The following is a 20,636-nucleotide window of genomic DNA, read 5'->3' as shown; positions in this document are numbered from 1 at the left end:
TGGAAAGAAGCCCCAGGTCAGCTCAGGAAGACACTGGATGCCCTCCATCCATATGGACAGAAACAATCATTGCACAGAAAAAAATCTGTGATTCAACTGGGGCAGCGGGAAGCTGAGTGGTTCTACAAATCAGCAGTTAATTCTCCAGAGTAGGAGAAGGGTGCTGGGTCTCAGACTGTATTCGTTGGGATTGTGTCTGTGTTTACATGAAGCAGTTAAGTGCATAAACTCTACTGAAGGCAGGGACTGAAAGCCAGGTTTTTTTCCATTCTAGGCAAGTGCTGTAAATAACAGGCTGAAAAGTGACATTACAAAGTACTGGAGACAAGAGATCAAGAAGAGACTGTCCTCGTGCAATAAAACAACCAGGAGTTGTGGATCAATTATGTGCTGTATTTATATTGCACCCCTCACAATCTCAGTAAGATAGCTAAATAATATCCTCATCCTCCTCCCTGCATAGATGGGGGAGTGAAGGAGAGACTTAGGCAAGTTAGTAGCAGAGATAAGAGCAGACTGAAGTCCTGACCTGCACGCTTCAAACATATGCATGCTACTCCCTCACTCTGCATCGGACCCCCACGCGATCTCTCTTCTGCCTAAAACATTTCAGGATCTAGCTCCACACCACTAATCCCAATTTACTTTTCTTTTTTCCCCCTGCTGAGTGTGATGGCTGTCATATTATATAGGAGAAAATGCTGCCTTACTCAGTACTCAGTTGCACACAATGTTCATCAGCAAAAGCACCTGTCCACACTTGCTTTCCCATTTATTCATCCCCTGGATTTGCTACAAGAGCAACTTGTAAATTGGTTGAATTAACTTCATGGCAAGCTGAGACCAAGGGACACAGTGCTTCTCACGGTACCATGCACAGTACTAACCAGTCTGGAACTCCCCCAGTGTTCCTACAGACATTTCTGGCTCAGCCCAAGCCTGTCTCTGAAGCACCACTGCATGGATGTTTTCAGTCCAGACCTGCCAGAGTTCACTTCCCTTCCCATCCAAACAATTGGGGTCAGACACTTCTCAAGAATTACCCAGCAAATTGCAACCTACCAAAGTTAAGCACTCACATTTCCCCTCTTTTAGCTTCATCTACAATGTCAGCTTACTCACTAGCATGCAGACCTCCAGAAGTTCCTCAATTGGAAGCCACAAGGGCTCAGCATCTCTGTGATCACAGCTCTACATCTCTTCTTAACATGCTAGGGGGCTGAGAACCTGCCCCACCTCCACTACAAAGCCCTGGCAAAGACAGACATCCCTGCTGAAGGATGGCAAAGCGGCTGCCTCATGGCTTGGCAGAACACCAACATCCTGGGAATTCACATAGGCAAATTGCAGCAAGATCCCCCAGTCAGCACTGACCCCTCACACGCAGCCATTTCAAAGTACTTTTAGTATCTTCAGCACAATTAGACTCCACCAGCCCTCTGCCAATAGTTTTGCTTGTCCCCGAGCTCATAAGCCATAAGATTGCTATCTCTATCACATTTTCAGTCTCTGAAACTATGTTGCCTCCTACCTTTGATGATCAAGAAATTTGCTTCCGCAGGCATGTTTGCTTTGAACAATCCAGCCTCCACCTTCCTCTGCATCCTCGCTTTCCCTATCTGTTAATGGATTTTGCTGCCATTGTTGTTGAAAAGCCAGCAGCGTGTCGAAGCTGTGTTGCCATCCAAACCAAATGAGATCAGGACCTTTAATTTCCAGCGTGGCAGCTGTTGTTTACATCACTTTTTTTTCCCCTTTCACATGCAGTAATTGGTCCTTACAATGTTCTTGCTCTCCCACACATGTACTTAAACAGGAAGCAAGGGGTGGGAGTTGTAGTGTGGGGGTTTCCTGTTCTGTATTTCTGAAACACTTAACTGACACCAAAGCTTTGATCAGAAGATCTAAGCACACAATCTGGTACACCGAGGTTCAGCTAAGAGTACATATTGCTTACAACAGGAAACCCCTAAGTGCTCCCATGGTTACAGGGTTACTGGCACACCGCTGGCACCTTTCAAGCTTTTTTTCGTAAATAATTTCCTAATGGCAACGCGGGCTATTCTAGAGCAAGAGCAACACCGTTACACGAGGTTTTGTTTTCCCCGTTACCCTGCAGAGGCAGGCTGAGGGCTCTCCCCGCAGGGTGCCCAGAAGTGGAAACCCACAAACTTCAACACGTCTCGGGAGATGAAAGCGACGTTCTTCTGACCCTCGGAGCAAGGCAGACTGAACTTTAGACCCTTGCCCCCGCTAGCTCACGCCACCCCCCGGGCCCACGGGTTTCAGCCGACGCCCGGAGCCCACGAACGAGACCAGGACCCGTCTCCCGCGGGCCCAACAGGCGGCGGCAGCGGGCACGCAGGTGTGCGGGGGAGCACCCAGGCGATAAACCCCCCCACACACCGCGGCCCTGCCGTGGCCGCACCGCTGCGGGGGTGGGCGGGCAGCGGGGCGGGCAGGAGCAGCCCACGCGCGCTCCCTCCCACCCACACTACAAATCCCACAATGCCCCGCGCGCCCCCCGAAGGCGAGGCGGGTATCTCCACCCCGCCACCGCCTCACCTGGCGCATGCGCAAAGCTCTATATGGCTCCAAGATGGCTGACACAGCGTCCGGTGGTTCCGGCACGGTAACGGCGGCTCCTCGCCGGGACGCGGGGCTGTCGTGGAGGGTGTTTCCCGCGGGGAGGGGAGGGCCGGGCAGAACGGCAGCGGTCTGCTCTTCCTATGGAGCCAGGACGCCTGCGGCCTAGCCCGTGGGGCTTTGAGGCGGAGGCTGAAGGGAGGGAGACGCTGATTGGCTGCATGGCCGGAGGGAGGCGGGGCTCGGTAGCGGCGCTTGATTGGCTCAAATTCTTCCGCTCGGATTGGCCGGCGAGGGGGGCAGTGAGGCGGGGGAGCCGGTGGGGCGGCTTTTTTTAAAGGGGCCGCGCCCCAAAAGGCGGTGCGCGCTGGTGGTGCCGGCAGCACCGCGTCTACCTATCTATATGTACGTGTGCGTAAATACATATGTGCGTGTGTAGATGTATAAGTACAGATCTGTGTGTACGCGTACGTGTATTTACGTACCTACGTGCGTACGCATATGCACGCGTGTGCCCATGTGTGCGTACGCGTGCAGTGGGGGACAGGCAGGGCCGGCCCCTGCCCTTTGAGCGCAGGCAGCGCGCAGGCAGCGCGCAGGCAGCCCTGCCTTCAGCCCTCCGGTGTGTCACAAGAGCCCATGGCAGGATGAGCACCCTCGCCCTTCCCGGTCCCGGCTCCTGGGGCAGGCAGAGCTCAGGCCTCGCTGCTCCCCCCGGGGTCTGGAGGTGGCTTCGTTTCTCTGAGCTCTTGTTTCGGGGGGCTTGGGGCTGGCGGGGGGGTGTCTCTGTCCGCAGAGGTCGGGCAGCAAGCATGCAACCACGCCGGCGGATAACTACTACCTGGCTCGGAGGAGGACTCTGCAAGTGGTGGTCAGCTCCTTGCTGACCGAAGCCGGCTTCGAGAGCGCTGAAAAGGCCGCGGTGGAGACGCTGACAGAGATGTTACAAAGCTGTGAGTGTCCAGCAAAGTCACACTGATCCCCTGGAGTTTTTCGGTTCTCTGTTTTCAAATTGGCCTTAGCTCTTTTATTTTTTTGTTGTGGTTTTCCCCCCCCCCCCCCATTTTTATTATCTTGTATTAACGATGCTAGCAAAAGCAGAAGGCTAGACTGGTGGCTAGAGCACAGCCCTGGAGTCACGGACTTCTGTGAGCATGAGATGTTTGTCCGAACTCAGAAGTACTTATCTTACTCAGTGAGTACTCATTAGATACCCATTAGGCACCCTAATAAGCTCCACATATCGAGATGCTGCCAAAATAAACAGAGAAATAAAGCTCCAGATGTCTGGTTAGTTAAGGCCATAGAAGTGCCCATGTTTGGCAGCTCTGCTCCTGCTTTTCTGGGTGATGTGCGTAGGATCTCAGGTTACGTATTTTTCTGAAATCAAGCGATGATCAAGTTTTGTATTTTTTCATGCTTGTGATGCAGATTTGCCTTTTGCGTTTGTGGAAAACACCTGACTCTTGGATCTTCAGTGTCTCCATATTTTGCACATGCTTTAATTTTAAATATGCAGGCTGTAAGACAATGGATTCCAGGAGCTATTCTTCATTCCTTGCTAAATTTGCTAAAAATTCGTGTCTCTGAAGCTAGGGTTGGGCTGATACAAATGTGTGGTCACTGTCTCAATCAAATATGTGCTGGTGTTTTTTATTTCCCCCCAGATATTTCTGAAATTGGAAGGAGTGCAAAGTCCTACTGTGAACATACAGCCAGAACACAGCCTACGCTCTCTGATATAGTGGTTACTCTGGTGGAAATGGGTGAGTAGTTGACTGGTTCCACTAATTCCAGCTGCCTGCATTGCAGAAGATTTGGGTGTGCTGTGTTGGTAGGAAAATCCTTCACCCGCATTTCTGGTGTTTGTGTGATGCCTGCTGTTTTGGGCCTCATGCAGGCATTCAGATACCGCTGCTGCGGATGCAGTATGAGTATATCAGAGTGCGTGACTTTCTTTCTCATGTAATTTGGAGCCCTTGGAAGAATTCTGGAGAAGCCTAAGAGAAGGGATTTTCAACAGGATAAACTCTTTGTGTGATTTCTGTTTCTTCTTTTGTATTTCAGGGTTCAATGTTGAAACGCTTCCTGCATATGCCAAGCGCTCCCAGAGGATGGTCATCACTGCCCGTATGTGGGAAATCCTTTCTCTTCTTATGCAGGAAATTGGAAATAATTTGGCATTTCTCTCTGCTGGCATCCAAAGAGCTCCTGCTTTTCTGATGCAGCCAGTGCTCCTGGAAGTGTAGTTTGTCTTGAGGACTCCTGTAATGACTGTGTAATAGATGAAGGAAGGTAACCTCTGCCGAATCAGTTGCCTTTCTTCAGCATCCTCACTGCACAGGAGAATCCTCAAGATGGTTTTGTTCTCCTTGTGTAGGAGAGAGGGGTCAAGTAATTTTTGTTCCCTTTTGGGATGCTGAACACAGTCTGAAATTATTGCTCATGGGATGTCCTCTGTCCCTTTTATAGGACCTGGAGACATGGGGCACAGCTCAGTATAAGCTAGCACTTTATGCCTAACTCTTGGCAGAATGAAGCTGGCTGATTAGTGTTTGTGTGGGTTTTTTTTTAACTGTAGCTCCTGTGACAAACCAGCCAGTGACTCCCAAAGCCCTGACAGCTGGACAGAACAAGCCACATCCGTCCCACATTCCTGGGCATTTCCCTGAGTTTCCAGATCCTCACACTTACATCAAGACACCAGTGAGTGAAAAAAGATTTTTATGCCATCTGGGGTCTGATTGAAGTCAATGACACCAGTAGTGGTGTATAAGTATTTTTACTGCAGTGCTGGTACTTTTTATCCAAAACATTGCTGCTTCTGGCTTAATATATCCCTTGTTGTTTGCGGGTTGCCCTTGCTGCAGGTTGCTGGCTGATTGACATCTGTAGCTCTCTGAAAATCTGTGCATGTTGAAGGTCAATGCTTGCCTGTAGCATCTGCATCCTAGTTGTGTTTTGAACTTCAGATGTCTGCATTGCATCCACTAACGGTGTTCTTTTTTTTTTTTTTTCCTCCCTGCTCCACAGACATACCGGGAGCCAGTATCTGATTATCAAGTCCTACGGGAAAAGGCAGCATCTCAACGGCGCGATGTAGAAAGAGCTCTCACACGTTTCATGGCTAAGACAGGAGAAACGCAGAGTCTCTTCAAAGATGATGTTAGCACATTCCCATGTGAGTTATCTAGGACACTTTGTGCTGTAAATGACAGCTGTCTAACTGAGTATACACTCAGTTAGAGTTCTTGCTACTGCAGGAGGTGAGCACTGAATGATCACACTGTGTTTGCCCTCCTGAGGCACCGGAAGGTTGGGAAATGAGGAATTTTCTATTTTAAATGGGGTGAAAAACAGAATCAAAGCCAAATGGTAGGCTTCCACCCTCATCAAAGGCTCACTTTCTTCTGCTGGCGGAGAAGGCCTTGGCTGATAGGTGCTAAATTCAAGGCTCTTCCCAATCCTGTGTCCACCTCTCTGTAACTTTTGAACAAGTAATTTCTTCTCTCTTACATTTTTGTGGTAGGCAGTGAAGTTTTTCCGCTTTCTTTATCTGCAAAGTGGTGATGAGAATTCCCACCTTCCCAAGGCTCACTGACAGCACAGATGTCAGTGTTATCTTAAGGGGGGGCTAAGTGATGCTTCAGCCTGTGAGATAATTGAACTTCTATTGGAGGTCAGGAAGGATGTTTTGTGTTAGTGTAATGCTGTGTTGGAAAAATAAAGGGGCCTCAGAAAATAGGAAATTAGAGACTGCCAACTTTTAGGGACAGCATATTTAATTTCTGATCCCTGGGAACAGCAGGAAAAGAGTGTGTGTGTTTAAAACCAGAACCAGTAAAAGTGTTTGGTCTCTAAGTAACGGTTTGGCTTCATGCTTCATAATCTCTGACTTGAGGAGTTTTCTCCCAGCTTGCTGACCGTGTCCTTTTCCCTAACCCCAGTGATTGCTGCCAGGCCTTTCACTGTACCCTACCTGACAGCTCTTCTCCCCTCTGAGCTGGAAATGCAGCAAATGGAAGAAACGGATTCATCAGAGCAAGACGACCAGACAGACACTGAGAACCTCCCCCTGCACATGAGCACGGTATGCCCAGCCTGAGAGATCGAGGTCTCTTGGGCCCACTTTCTTAAGCTTATGAAACCTGGTTCTTTGCCTGTCTTTCTTGCAGCTGGGCAGTGGGTGGAAAATGGCAGAGTGGGTTGCATTTTACCGGGTGTAAATGACTAAACATTGTCATGGTTCTTTAACTTTCTGCAGGGTACAATGCAAAATGGGGTTGGATCATGAGCTTTCAGTACAACCTTCATTTCAGTGTTAGGGGAGAGAGAATTGTCCTAGGATCCCACACTGTTCCCGAAGGGGATCTTCTTGCATTAGCAATCCGGAGACCTCACTTTTAATGCAGCTCTTTGTGTGCTGCTGTTTATCTTGGCTGTTGATTATCTGTTTTGCCCATAGGTGTGTGGTTTGAACTTCTAAGCCTTGTTTAGCCTAACTTTGGTTGTTTATGCTTATTTATGCTTTTTAATGTGGCAGGATGATTCAGGACCTGAAAAGGAGAACGCTTCAGTGTTACAGCAGAACACCTCCCTGTCAGGCAGTCGGAACGGGGAAGAAAATGTGATAGACAATCCCTACCTCCGGCCAGTGAAAAAGCCCAAGATCCGCAGAAAGAAGTGAGGTGTAGCCAGCTGGCTGCTCAGAGGAAGAGAAACCCGAGGGGTTCACCTCTGCCGCTGTGGGTGAGAGGCATGGAGCAAGACAGGAGTGGCAATCCAGCTGAGTGGCAGAAGCAGAAGAATGATCTCTCTCTGCCTAGCGAACTACACTCTCATCCTGGTTTGCAATACTCCCTGTTTCCCCTCTGCTCTCCTGCTGACTTGGAACGGTCAATGGTCAGTTGCCTTAAAAGCATTGAAGGCCACCAGGTTACAGATGGGAATTGTCTCGTTTGCTTTGGTTTGTTCTCACTGTCAGCAGGATTTACTCTCTGAAGAGATGGGGGACACGAAGGTTCTTGCTGCTCAGTGCTTCCCAGCAGGCTCTGCAGAATAGAAAGGCATAAGTTGTTTGTGGCTCTCTGGCAGGCTAGAAAAGAAACTTCCGTAATCAACCTTGCCTGGCCTTATAATCTAAGAAGCATGTATTAACAGAGACAGAAAAATCCCAGAGAGGTTTCTTTCTTTGGATTCTTGGCAGGTAAAAGCAAACAGACTTTTCTTTTATAAACGAAAGGCGTCTGATGTGTTGGTAAGAGAGTGAAGTGTAAATACAGAGCTAAGATGGCATTTTATTCTCACTTTTCTGACTGCAGCTGCACTTCTAACTTAAAAGCGCTAAGTGTGGTGTTTACCCTGTACTGCTTTGAGATTATTTTCTAGCAGTATGAATGGCAAGATTTAACAGCTGCTTCAGGCTATTTTTCAGTTCTATTGTTAGTTTCAACACAGCACAACTCCTTTGAGAGTTCACACCTTCACCAGCTGTTTTGAAAGATGCTGTGCTGAAAAACTTGGAATATGGAATAAAGCTGTATTGATTGCAGTCCACAAGGCCATGCTATTGATCGCAGTTTTTTATGTTGTCCATTCTCAAATATGAGCTTTTATCAACAGAAGCTGCGCTTTTTCCTCCTTTATTTCCCCAGAGCAGGAGACTTTATTTCAGCAGTGAAAATAACTGGTGATGGGTGTATTGGAATTGTTAGCTGGTTCTGGAGGGCTTTGCTTTAATTTTCATTCAGCCTTTACTTAGGCAAAATATGGGTTAAATTTCTTTGACAAAAGACTCCTGTAGTTTGGTCCAGTCTCCCAAGCGTCTCTTCTGGATGAAAATGTGGTGCTGGGTGAGGCAGCAAAGACTGCCTGCTACAGACTGCCAGGCAGGTCATGGTTTCCTAGAGTAGCAGCTGAATGCAAGAAGTCTGTTGCAGTTACCAGGGAGATCAGCGTTATGTGTGTACCTGTTCACCTCTCTGTTTAGTTAAGGCATCCTCCCAGGCCTCCCTCTTCCCCTGTCACTGAGGGATAAGGAAGGTATAAAGGAGGAATTGTGTCAGTGAGAACAGAGACATTCCCGCCAATCAATCTGAAATTACATCTCTAGCAAAAAAGTCCTGCATGTGCCATTGTCACTTGCTGGTGCCTTGGTTGTACAGAATAACAAATGTACAGAGACATTGTGTATGTATGTATATATAAAAATTTATACCTTTTTTTACTTGGATTAAGCATTTTTCATAATGAGAAAATCCCTCGCTGGGTAGGGGAAAAATGTAGAATGAAAATAGTAATTTTTATGTTCATAATAAAAGAAATTTTATCTCCTACAAGCAAAGCTGGCTGAGTCCTTAAAGTTTCAGGAGTGGAAAAGCACCTGAATGGCACCTGGGTGTGTTTTCAGTGGGGTCTACAAGTGGGAGGAAGTCTTGTCCTTCCCTCTGCATCTCTTCCTTTCTCCACAGCAACACATGATAGCTGAGAAGGTTGGAAATTTTCAAAAAATCTTTGATTCATTAGAAGTAAGTTCAGTGAGGACAAAGTGCCTTTGAAATACCGTCAGTTTTGCAACAGGTTTAGTAGGTTTCTCCAGTCACAGGTGGAACGTGGTTGAGAAGGACTGCAGAATCATAGGTGCTGCTTACTTTCTTTTACGTCTTCTCTTACACATGTATTTTTCTTCTGATTAAAAAACCAAGACAGATGGAGGTGAAGTATGCAGTATCAGCCATGAATACAAAGGTGAAACCTTAAACAGCAATAAACCTCAGGTCTTAGGACAGTACAATTTCCAGTGAGTCGTACCCCCTCCTTCAAAAGGTTGCAGCAAAAGGGACAACTGCAAATTGGCAAGTACATCCCTTTTTGACAGCTGCAACTACAAAGCAGCCTCTTGTGGTTGGGAGGGAAGGGGCCAATGTGCCTCAAAAAGACAGGTCGCGAGCAGCTGTTGTCATGTGTATGTGAGAGCACTCAAAGACCGAAAGTGGGAAATGGGAAGAATACATTTTTTATAGCTGAAATTGGGCTGCAGGTGAAATTTGCTACTGAAACAGCTAAACAGACCCAGAAAATTTGAAAACCTGCATTGTGACTGGTAGTTACACTGAGAATGAATGTTTCCTGCTCTTAGTTTTCCCCTGAGATTGAATCAAGCTTGTGATCAGACAGATTAAGTCTGTGTGTGAAGGTTTGTAAACATTTATAGAAATCCCTAGGGTCTGAGTTTTACATTACAGAAACAACTGATGATGAACACCAGCACCTTTCTGTTTCAGACTAAATTTATTTTCGTGGCCAGATTAATTAGCAGCATGTTGCTTGCTTCGTGCTCGAGAATATCTTCCTCATGTCAGCAGGGAAAAAGCTAGTAACGCAAACGTACGTCTTGCAGGCCATCTGCTCTAACCTGTCCCAGCACAGCCTCTTTCCCGAGGATGTTTGCTGTGTGTTACTTTAATATAGTTGTTGGCTGTGCACAAAGCCATTATACTCTTTCTGAACATACCTGAGGGCAGTGCAGTACCGGTATGTACGCCCCCATGTTTCTCAGCTCTCCTCAGGCTGTGAGTGAAGCCCTGGGCCCGGCCTGAAGCATCTGCTGGAGATGAGGAGATGGTGATGAGGAGGCTGGGGAAGGCAGGTGGTGGCTGAAGGGAAGATGGTGGTATTCGCTCCCTGGGCTGAGGAGATGGGGCAGCAGCCGAGACACCTTCTAGCCGTGTTAATTTGGCCCCTCTCCGGTGCCAGGGAGGACTGGATTTGGGGGGGGAAAAAGCCCCCTGTGGCAAGGGAAGCCATGCTGGGGAGGATGGCAAGGTGAGGTGTTTCCATGGCAACCCAAAGAAAATGGCCGCCAGCCCCACCTTGGCCAAGGGGTGCTGTGCGCCAGACCCAGCGGCACCCAAACACCCACAGAGGCAGTAGACACATTGTGTGATACCAGGTAAGCACAATTAGTGGCAAGAGATCCCTCTTTTTGAAATGGTTTTATTTGGAGAGGCTGGGTAGTACAGATGAAGGTCTCCACAAGTGGCCGGGAAGCGGAGGCGAGGCCTGAGCTGTCCCGCTGGAAGGGGAGGACGTGTGGCGGCAGCCCTGGCTCCTCAGCTGTAATATAAACTCAGGTAGGCCACTCGGTCCCGGTGTTTCCTGAATTCTCTGTCTATGGTCAGCTAAAAGACAACTACTATCCGTTAGATATTAGCAATGACAATTGCTTCAAAAAAGTGCAGGAAGATGCGAGATGGTGTCGAGAACCTTAACCTATGTTTTAAATCAGGTTTTCTTTTCAGCAGAGCTACATGGGGAAGACTGTGCCCTGGTTCTCTCACTTTGTGGATGGAAACTTCCAGAGCAAATTTCTTAATAGAAGTGGTTTTTTTGAAGGACTCTGTTTTTGCAAAACAGCATTTTCTGATAGAAAATCACTTTGTTTCTTGTGCCTAGAAAGCCACATACCCAGCAGGCCAGTGAGGAAAGGATGACAAAACTTAGTGCAAATGCAGTGAAGTAATCATCCTTTGTCAGAAGCATTGAGCCAGGAATAACAACCCCTTATCCCTGTCCTTACCTTCTGTACCTCCATTTTTAGCATCCTCTTTGCTGGCATTGGCACTAAAGACCAGTCTGGAGAGCCAAACTTCATCGGCCAAGTGATTTTTTTGTGTAATTGCTTGTCTGCTTTGTAAGTTCCAGGTCTAAGGAAAAAAGGCACAAAATACCTCATTTCTGGAGCTGGCGTATGATGTTTGTAATACCAGAACTTACTAGCCCTACCTTGATCCATGGGACAAATGCATATTGTGGTATTCTAGTCATCATGCTAAGTTAAAGACTAAAGCAGGGGAGCTTTCTGAAGATAAAAAAGCATTACCGGGAACTCGCTTACCTATCTCCCATTTGTGTCTTAGTACTTCTCTCTGCTAGTACTCCTGCTTATTATTAAAAGTGTAAGAAAATGAGTTGCATTACCCAGGGAAAAATTCTTTATCTGAAGGCTTATCTGGAAATCGTGGTGTCTTAATGGAAAATGGAGCATAGGCAGGCTGGCATTTTCTCTCTTTCATCCAGAATGACTGGTACGTTGCTGGGCTGGGAGTCACAGTCTGCAAGAGATAAAATTTCTGTATGGAAGATTTTGTTCTGCAAACCATTCCTACATGCTCTAATCAGCAACCAGCTGGGCATTACAGACCTGCTGTTTAATGCATGCTTTGGCTACTCAGTGTAAAAATATCAGAACAAGTCAATTATGCACTCCCTACTCCTTACTCAATGTGTCCTCTGATGTCTCTCCTAATATATTGTTATTCTAGAGAAGCTGGGCCAGAAAACATAGCATGTTTGTTCAGGTAGTATAGCTGAGCTCCCTCCCTGATTTTGCCTCAGTACGTACATCTACATGTGTGTATATGTGATACAAAGGAATGTGTATATACAAATGCATGTGTTGATCTTGCCAGAGCTCATATGATCCATCATCGGTCTCTAGGCTCAACACCTCCCACTAGACTATGTGTAAGGAGATCTGTAGCTACCGTATATATTAAGTTGGAGGCAGCCTCAGCAAATATGATTGAAACTGATAGTCTGTATTGGGAACAGCCTACATATTCTTGCAAAGCTGCAGCTCTGCCACTTTGAAGCATGCTTTTCTTACCTGTGGCTCTGGTATGAAACGCTGGGCTGTTCTTGCTCCTATCACATAGCCTTTCTTGCTCAGTGGTTTGTTTTCCAAAGAGTATCTGAGGCTGCTTCTCTGTGATCCAAAAGCAGAAGTGTCTTACTGACATTTTTAAGAGACCACTTGCATTAAAGGAAGGGCAGAAGTACATGAGCAGCAGACATTACTCCTTTTAATTCCTCTAATTTCTCACGTAGAGCGCTAGGGCAGCTGGAGCTTTGAGTACTGGTACGTTTGGAAGGGGGGAGAGTTTCTTTTTCCAGGTGTATCTGGAGACCTTGTCCAATGGGTTGCAGGGCAGGTGTGGGGGACTCCACCACAGGTGTGGCGGGCCATGGTCCTATTGCTCCTGTACTGTGTGTCTTCTGTGAAGGAAAAACTCTGAGCATGAAAACTGAACAACTTACCTCTTGACTCAGGTAACGGCCTGGCCCGAGCAAAGGGTCTCCCCTGATAGCTATCAGCTGGATTCCCAGCCTGTCTGGGGCATGGTGGAGAGGGAACATTTTCCGCTCTTGACATGACCCAAATGAGATCCGCTTCTGCACATCTGTGAGACCAGGAGAGGAAAATGCCACCAGTGGAGATGACCACTTGCTGCTTTTCTTCCTTCTTAAGTGTCTGCTGCTCTCTGCCTGAAGCCAACCATCCTCTTATCTCCCAGATGGGAATTTCTCCTGACCCTGGGTATTTGCGAGGGGTCTGCCCTTTGGATGCCTGTTCCCTCCTGCCACAAAGGCTTCTTTTTCCCCAGCCTGAGCAAAAAGCAGCCTAGCCCCAGTTGCGGGGAAGATTGTTGGGAAAGCCTGATGCCACCAGGGAGCTGTGTAAGAAGGAAAGCCCTTGTGCCCACAGCCCCCCTCGGGTGCATGCACCTTTCACAGCTCACCTCTCAGCTCCCACTCTGCTGCCATGCTGCCCTGCCAGACCGAACGCTGTCTGTGTACTCCAGTTGCTATAGACACAGAGCAGGGGGTGCTGGAGGGAATGCTGGGGATGACAGCGCCTGAAGGGTTCGAGGCAAAGAGTAGTAGTAATAACGTCTCTGTGGATTGCGCTATGCTGGCTCCTACTCTGAGAAGCTGCTGTTTTCATGCTGTAAGTCAGTAGGGGAGAGGTCTCGGGGGAAGCAACCTACAGGTTGTGCTGTCAGGACCCTTCTCTGTGATCTCCCTTGTGACGCAGCCTGATATGTCCTGTTGTCTGCTCTCTTTTTCCCCGTACCTGGCTGTCCTGGTAGGGCAGCAAGAAACCCCTGGAAAATGTCATACTGGAATTGAGTCCAGCTTGTGGATTCAGGCCCTTCCCTGAGCACATGTGTGAGTATCATGAGAGAATTGGGGAGCATCAAAATATTAAGGGTGAGATGAGTTGAAACTGAGGATTGTTGGTTTTGCAGAACACTTTATTTAATCATTCTTATTCTGTACAATTAGATCAGAGAGGTCTGTTCACTGTAATAGGATTGGTATCTTCATGGCCAGTTGCAGCAGGAGCAGCTGGTATCAAAGATGAGACTGTCATCACAGCTCTGCACAGAGGTTTTGCCATTAATGCAGTTGTAGAAGATGCTCTTGTTGGTTGGCTCTACATAGATGCCATTGGCCTTGCCAGCACAGAAGTCACTAACACCAGAGCCCCCGCTCCCACTTCCAATTCCACCTGTAGTACAAGGAGCTTCAGTGACTAGAGGACTGGGCTGAGGTGGAGGTACACACTCTGCAATAAAAGCACAAAGGGGCTTATTTTGTGTTGACAGTCTCTCAGCCCTCCCCTCCCTTCATAGGGCCTTTAGTGGTGGGGTCAGCTATTTAAGTGTGTTACCCCAAAGTCTGGCCTAGTTCACACCAGGCCTTTGAAGCATCTGGACCCAGGTACAAGTTACAATCTCCCTCTTTTATCCCAGGGGATATAGAGTGAAGGGATCTTTCCATGGCAATTTCTAGTTGTGGCTTCCACAGAAAATCTTTATCCACCAAGGCTCCAGAGATAAAGGTTCGCAGGTCTCTAAAGCCCTGCATCAGCAGTGAGGTAGGGAGTCACCTTCAAGAAGCACACGCTACTCAAGCTACTCACTGCCCTTTTGGAGACCAAGACCCTTCTTCAGACTGGTGATCAGGGGATATTTGCCTTCTTTGCAGAAAGTGCCAGTGAAGTCATCCAGATCAAGGGCCCAACCATAGCACCTCCAAAATTGTTCTTCTTCAGTCAACCCGTCCAGTGCCAGGGCGGAAAGCCCAATTAGTCCCAGGACGTGCTACTGCAGAAGGCCTCCTGCCTTATTATTAGCACAGCCACACATCCGACCGTACCTTGATGTTGGAGCTCTTGATGTTGTCATAGCAAACCCATTCGTTGTCCTTGTAGGCACAGGGCACATCCTGGGGGCCATCCCAGGCCTGGGTGGCTCCAGAGTCCAGAACATTTGCAGATCTAAGGAAAAAAGGGCACAGAGGGAGAAGTTAGCAAGTGTCCTGCAAAAAAGGGCATTTGGAATATTACATGGGTTAAAAATTCCTTTCTGGGAAGTCTGAGGAGTGTTTGTGTTGTTCTTGGTAGGTTAGGTGTGAGGGAACACCTACACCTTGTAGTAAGCCAAAACCCCAGCCTGCTTAGTGTAAGGTCCAGCTGGCCCAGGTCCTGATGTAGGTGCCCCAATAGCAGTGTCAGATGGGTTTTGGAGCAGAGAACAGATGCTGAATAATGAGGCAGGACCTGAGAGGGCACATTGTGGTTCTTCAGGCTGTTGAAGGATTTGTAAAGGGTCTCGTTGTTCCATTCGTAAGTTGTGATCTCACTGTTAGACATCCCAGCAAAGGCATATAGCAGGTGAGTGCACAGGCATGGGTCAATGTTGTCTGGCATGAAACTTCTCAGGCCAGGTCTATATTGGGCCCAGCTGGTGAAGTAACATGACAGCACAGACGCAGTGCCTGCACAGAAATAGAGGAGATGTGGTCAGAAGAGAAAAGAGCATAGAGGACATATCTCTGAAATGCAGAAGGACCAGGTACCTAGCTGCATGAGGCCATGCTACTTCTATAACCATCCTTCAAGTCACACAGGAAAGAGGACAGCGCCCTGGGCTGCACTTAGGAGTTAGCAACTGCATGGGGCGGATCTAATAAAAAATTATTGGGCTGTGTTTCCTTGCAGGGTAAAGAGTTAAGAGATAGTGAAGTAGGGTTGGTTATCCCTCTCAGAACTGGCTCTCCAAGGATAATAATGGATTTCTTTCCTTCCTACTTTGTTTCAGTAGATGAGTTGGTCTAGGAGCCTCTTGCACCCTTAAACTCATTAATCAGGTGGGTCTCTTGCCCAAACTCAGTCTTTCTCCTTTGCTGCCAAGTGAGGAAGAACAGAGGCAGAAGGGATCTCTGGTGAAGTGCCTGGAAGGTGGAAGGCTCTTTGCATATTTGCTGTGCTGCCTGTTTGACCTGCCTTTGAAAGCTTCTGCAAAGACTGAGCTAGTGGCTGTGCTCATGCTTCATTCAAGCTGAGCAGGAAGGGGCTGCTAAGAGGAAGCTTGTGTGAAAGAAAGGAGCATATTTGCACTTTAGATTGAGCATTCTATGCTTCATCAAGCTTTTGACTTCAGAGACACCATTGCTGTGTGCCTGCCTGCCTCTTCTTCCTCCCCCGTGGCTTGTAAAAGAGTTCACAAGTAAGTCTGTTCCAGTTGCCTGCATGTGCCATAACTGAGAAAGGTTTGGTAGAGTTGGTTTTGGGGTAGAAAGCACATACCCATCTAGGCGTTCAGGAGGAGGACCAGACCTTTAAAGAAAAAAGTGTGGGATTAGTGTTAGAACTGAGAAATAAGGTAATGCCTGAACCGGCAGAAACTGTCTGGTACATATCCTGTAATGCAGACAATAAAATTGGTTCTATCAGTGGGCCTATTTTTGCTCCTCTTCATGAGGATCTGTCTGAATCCAACATAACCTGTCTCCCAGGTCACAATTCATTCTGATTGAAGGGGACACACAAAGGAGCTCATGGTCATTAAGGACGCAATGTTCTGCTGCTGCTTTCAGCCAGGGTTAGGCAACAGGTGATCTTGGTGCATATAAGCATGGCTGAAATAGCAGAAGCCTTTTGGAATATACTCTGCTATGGAGACAGTAATAGCCTTTCTATCAGAATGAGCAGTTTTCCTCCTCAGAGCATCACTTTCTTGGTCCAAGATAATTTTTTAATTTAATAAACAATTAAATCAGGAATTTGCATATCTAAAGAAAAAGAAATCAACTCTGAAATTAGTGCAAAATATAAACATCCCCAAAGAAACTGCCATATATTTTCCTTTGACAGAATAAAGTGTGCTGCATTTTTAATCCCCCAAAGTCTCCTGTATAGCCACCCAGTATAACAGTGAAAGAGCCACAAATACTTAAAAAGGTAGAGAACTAAGTTTTGAAGCAGCACTTAGCGGTAAGCAAAGTGAGCTTGGCCATCTTTGACCAGGACTGATCTGGTGCAGACCATCTCCCACTTTTATACGCTTCTCTCATTTCATGCCAGTCTTGTATCAACAAAGATGGACAAACATTATGAAATTTGGTAAAGATCAGTATCACAAAAAAATGATACCAGTAAAATAGGTCTAAACACTCCAGCTGGAGGCACCACTATTATCAGTCTGTGGCATGTCATGGTGCTGCAAGAGTAGATGAAGAACAAGATTAAGTGGCTTTTATTCTTAGAAATTTTGTTTACAGCAACAGGCTTTGTGTCAACAGTGGCAATTACGCAGTGACAGATGGCTGGTGTTCAATCTTGCGTTGTCAGTGTGTCTGCCCAGAGATGGTAGGCACTGCCAAACCATAGGTGGTTTATACGGGTTTTGTCTCCTTGGCTGGGGCAGTCAGCAAGACAGGACTGAGTAGGACTTAGGCTCATAGCAGTGGGCTTTTTGGGGAACACAGGAATCGGGCTCACTTGCTGTAGGCAAACTGTCTGTCAGGATCCAGGGGGCTTTGTGATCTGAGCTCTCTCTTGCCCACACCATCTGAGTTGTTGTCACTTCATGGAAGGGGAGAGAATTTCCTGGTGTCCCATCAGGAAAGGAAAACCAACTCAGCTTCTGCCAAATCATTCTCCCACTTGTGAAAATAATTTTCTTCAGGGGCAAGCATTATTTCTTGGAGGTCAAGCTCTACAAGAGAGAGCCCAGGGACAGAGCATCATGCAGGTTGCATTTCCTCCTGCACTTACTGCCTCCTCTTTTTGATCAGCTGTTTCCCACACTGAGAGACCTCTGTGTTGCCAAGCATTCATGTCTTGCCTTAGCTTTCTGTGATGATGCATAGCGAGAAATTACCCCAATCTCTTTTATTCTGTATGAGTTTGTCTCATTTTGTTGTTTTCAGGATGCAATGTCTTATAAGCATATCTGAATGGAATTTTTTAAAAGGCAGTTAGAGGTGCTGAAAATGACGTTTTTAACTCAGAAGATTCTGTCTGCACACTCAGGGCTACTGCAAATGGTGGAATAAGACACAGTGGGCACATGGCCAGTTGCTCTTCACTGAGTTGTTCTTTAATACCTGTTAAGATGATGTGAAGGTGGATTTCTAGTAGGTCTCCCAGATTTGGTTGAATGGGAGCATGTAAAATGCCCTCAAAGTTGCCCATGTCACATGCTGGCACTGAAGCCACTGACCTGCCATTAAAGTTCATTAGACTTCTAGATTCTGTGTATGGAGTGGATGAAATACGATGAATGATGAAAGAGGTTTGTCAGAGTCAGTGATGGCGCTTGCACAGCCTTGCACTCATCTCCTGTTAGATGTGTCTGACAACTGACTCTCAGCAAACTCTCTAAAAACTGCTGTTTCCCCCAAAGACCTTAGCCATCCTGGCCTTGCTAACCTCAGTGGACATGAGCCATTGCTTTACAGAGGTTGTTTTGTTCTTCTTGCCATTGCTATGGAGGTTAGGCAGGTCACTGTGGAAGGCTAAACTGGGGAGAAATGTAAAGGTCAATGCAATGGCACTGTGTATTTTGGAGTGCCCTATCCTAACCCTTATGTGGATGTAGAGGTACAGGTATTGGTCTCCTGGTACAGGGTGATTGGAGCTGAGAGCCAATACAGGCATTTGTGCTGATTGCAGCATTACAAGAGCAAAGGTTCATGTTAGCAATGCAGAGACATATATTAGGTAGATGGGCCCTTGGCTAGGTATATGCAAGATCCGGCCTTGGATTTCCATGTGAAGCAAGGCTGCTTCTTATCACATTGGCAATGCAAAGATACTGTTGAGCTAGTATAAATGTATTCTGGATTTATTTTTTGGATGTGAGAAGCTATGTGATTTTCTCCATAAAAACCTGGGGAGAGCTATGCCTGTTTTGGGCTGTTGATCTGATGTTCCTCATTGCAGGCAGACGCCTTATTACAGCCAAGGAGACAATCTGTTGCCAGTATGTTTTTTCTTAGTATGACGTGGTATTCTTGGAAATTCCTTTGGAATTTTCCTATGGGAATTTACCCCAGATATGTCTGCCTATATATATATATATATGTATAGCCTATGTTGGGAGCAGCAGGGAGAAGCAATATTTCTTGGAGTAATATAGATTACTATAGGAGCAAGTATGGACATTGCAATTTTCTATGTTTGCAGACTTTTTTCTCTTTAATGGTCATTACTTTTCTAGCTCTGGAGCCTTTTTCTCTCATCTCTTTTCACAAATTGTTAATACGAACAGTACGAAGCTATTCAGAATTGTGGGAAGTCGTTGAAGCTAGTTTGCTGAAAGTTTCTGAGGACGAAAGGGGTAATGTTTGGAGGGAAGACAGAGAAGTAACCTCTTTCTGCCAGCTTGCTAAATTTTTCCTTCATCTCTTGGGAGAGTCATTTCATCCTGTGCTTAAATTCTCTTTAATGGGCTGGAAAAAAACAGCTGTGCATGATGGGAATCACAATGATTAACTTTTTTAGTGTGAAGCACTTCAAGGGTGTTAAATATGATATGGCACTATGGTAAAACATGATAAACTCTTTCTTTCAAACCTATGCTCTATACTTGGTTGGGTAGTGCTTTCTGATATGCTCCAAGAGGTCTGTATGGGAACCTCATTTCCTTATGAGCTAGAAGGGTTGAATCTCCTGAGAAATCAGCATGCTCTCTCTCACTTAGCATGCAGTACAGCCTTGTTTGATAATAGCAGCATTAATTTTCATCTCTTTCATTTTTACCAGCTAGCCTCATAAAAAACTCTCACTCCCAAAGCATCATCTAATTCCATGAATTAAACGAAGGAAGAAATTGAGTTAAAGGAAGAAGTTTCCCTGCACATGCAGCTTCTCGATTTGCAATTAAGTGCACCTTGAAAGCATTTCAGGAGGCAAAAAAAGGCAAAAAAAAAAGTATTAGCATGTAGTTTTAACTAAGGAGATCATCTTCCTCCTGCTTTACAAGAATCTTGTAGTCAGTGGCTGGGTACTATCAGCAATTAAAATATCCAACAGTAGGTGTCAATGTTGCTTGCTCTTCCCAACCGTGCAGCTGGAGCACTTTTCTAAGTCTTCTGATAACATTTCAAGAAGAAATGTGCTTGCAGGCCAGAAAGATTAGTTGCTGCTCCTCTTCGTTTAATCACAAATAGAGATCTGAGATTAACAGGTCATTTTTGCACTTTCAAATAGAAATGGAATGCTTCACTCTTGCTATACAAACATAACCAGGATAAAGGATAAACTTTGTTCAGTTCATTTCTCCAGAGCTGTATAACCTACATAAGACATGACTATCCTAGAGTGAAAGAGGAGCTGTTAAAGACATCTGTCAAAAAACTAGCCTAACCTTGCAACATGTCAGGATTCCTATTAAGACATTAGTCATTTTGTTGATATGCCCAGGAATTGCATCCCCTATGGAAGAGCATCCCAGTGCCTTGGCAGGGTACTGATAAATCTATATTTTTGGCTATCTCAAATGTTTAAGTCACCTGCTTATATTTCTAACAAAGAATTTAGGCTCAGTTTCTGTCTCTTCCACCTTTCCTTACCAGCATACTGCAGGGGAAAATGGGCTTGAGTAGTTAGTTTAAAGATAGAAACTTTATTTCGCTGGGTCCATGTTATGTGTGTGCAGTCTCTGCAATATGCCTAGTTTTATTCAAGTGGCTTTGAGTGAGGCAGGCCTAAATTGTGTGTGGCCTTGGCATATGTCCCTTATTAATCTGCTAGGGAAAGGAGATTTCGAGCCACCTCTGATGTGTTTATGGTTTCCAAACCTTTCTTTTCTATTGGGCACTTTTTTGCTGTGGAGAAAACCCTGTTTTTCACACTAGCAAAACATGAGACAAAGCAGTCACACCAGATTATTCACTCCAACGATAAATGTTACATC

General features: G+C 46.3%; 4 protein-coding genes across 4 annotated transcripts in view; 1 reads left to right on the top strand and 3 right to left on the bottom strand.

Annotated features, from left to right (window-relative positions):
- The window catches only part of CCND3 (cyclin D3), a 47,276-nt gene extending 45,484 nt beyond the window's left edge, over positions 1–1,792 (bottom strand). Inside the window, exon 1 of the mRNA XM_049832070.1 lies at positions 1,532–1,792. The gene's annotated coding sequence lies outside the window, so the exon portion shown is untranslated. The remainder of the gene's footprint in view (positions 1–1,531) is intronic.
- Positions 1,793–2,572: 780 nt separating this feature from the next.
- On the top strand, positions 2,573–8,879 carry TAF8 (TATA-box binding protein associated factor 8). The gene is made up of 8 exons (XM_049832917.1): positions 2,573–2,632; positions 3,383–3,539; positions 4,254–4,352; positions 4,654–4,716; positions 5,168–5,292; positions 5,620–5,767; positions 6,534–6,676; positions 7,130–8,879. The coding sequence occupies exons 1-8, from the start codon at positions 2,573–2,575 to the stop codon at positions 7,271–7,273; spliced, it is 939 nt and encodes a 312-aa protein (XP_049688874.1). The 3' UTR covers positions 7,274–8,879.
- Positions 8,880–10,697: 1,818 nt separating this feature from the next.
- Positions 10,698–13,191, bottom strand: PIFO (primary cilia formation). Its single transcript, XM_049832893.1, has 6 exons — positions 13,167–13,191; positions 12,685–12,827; positions 12,254–12,352; positions 11,566–11,699; positions 11,165–11,291; positions 10,698–10,766 (listed from the first exon to the last, which is right to left on the bottom strand). The coding sequence occupies exons 1-6, from the start codon at positions 13,189–13,191 to the stop codon at positions 10,698–10,700; spliced, it is 597 nt and encodes a 198-aa protein (XP_049688850.1).
- A 560-nt stretch (positions 13,192–13,751) lies between these two features.
- LOC126052355 (acidic mammalian chitinase-like) lies at positions 13,752–16,731 on the bottom strand. The gene is given in 8 exon segments (XM_049832907.1): positions 13,752–13,996; positions 14,354–14,455; positions 14,458–14,484; positions 14,580–14,710; positions 14,860–14,957; positions 15,005–15,210; positions 16,022–16,053; positions 16,709–16,731. Coding segments are annotated over 8 exon segments (864 nt in total).
- Positions 16,732–20,636: the final 3,905 nt, after the last annotated feature.

Source organism: Accipiter gentilis, chromosome 29 (assembly GCF_929443795.1).
Source record: "Accipiter gentilis chromosome 29, bAccGen1.1, whole genome shotgun sequence".
Taxonomy (NCBI): Eukaryota; Metazoa; Chordata; class Aves; order Accipitriformes; family Accipitridae; genus Astur; species Astur gentilis.
Note: the sequence above shows the minus strand (reverse complement) of the source record. Positions and strands in the feature narration are given on the sequence as shown.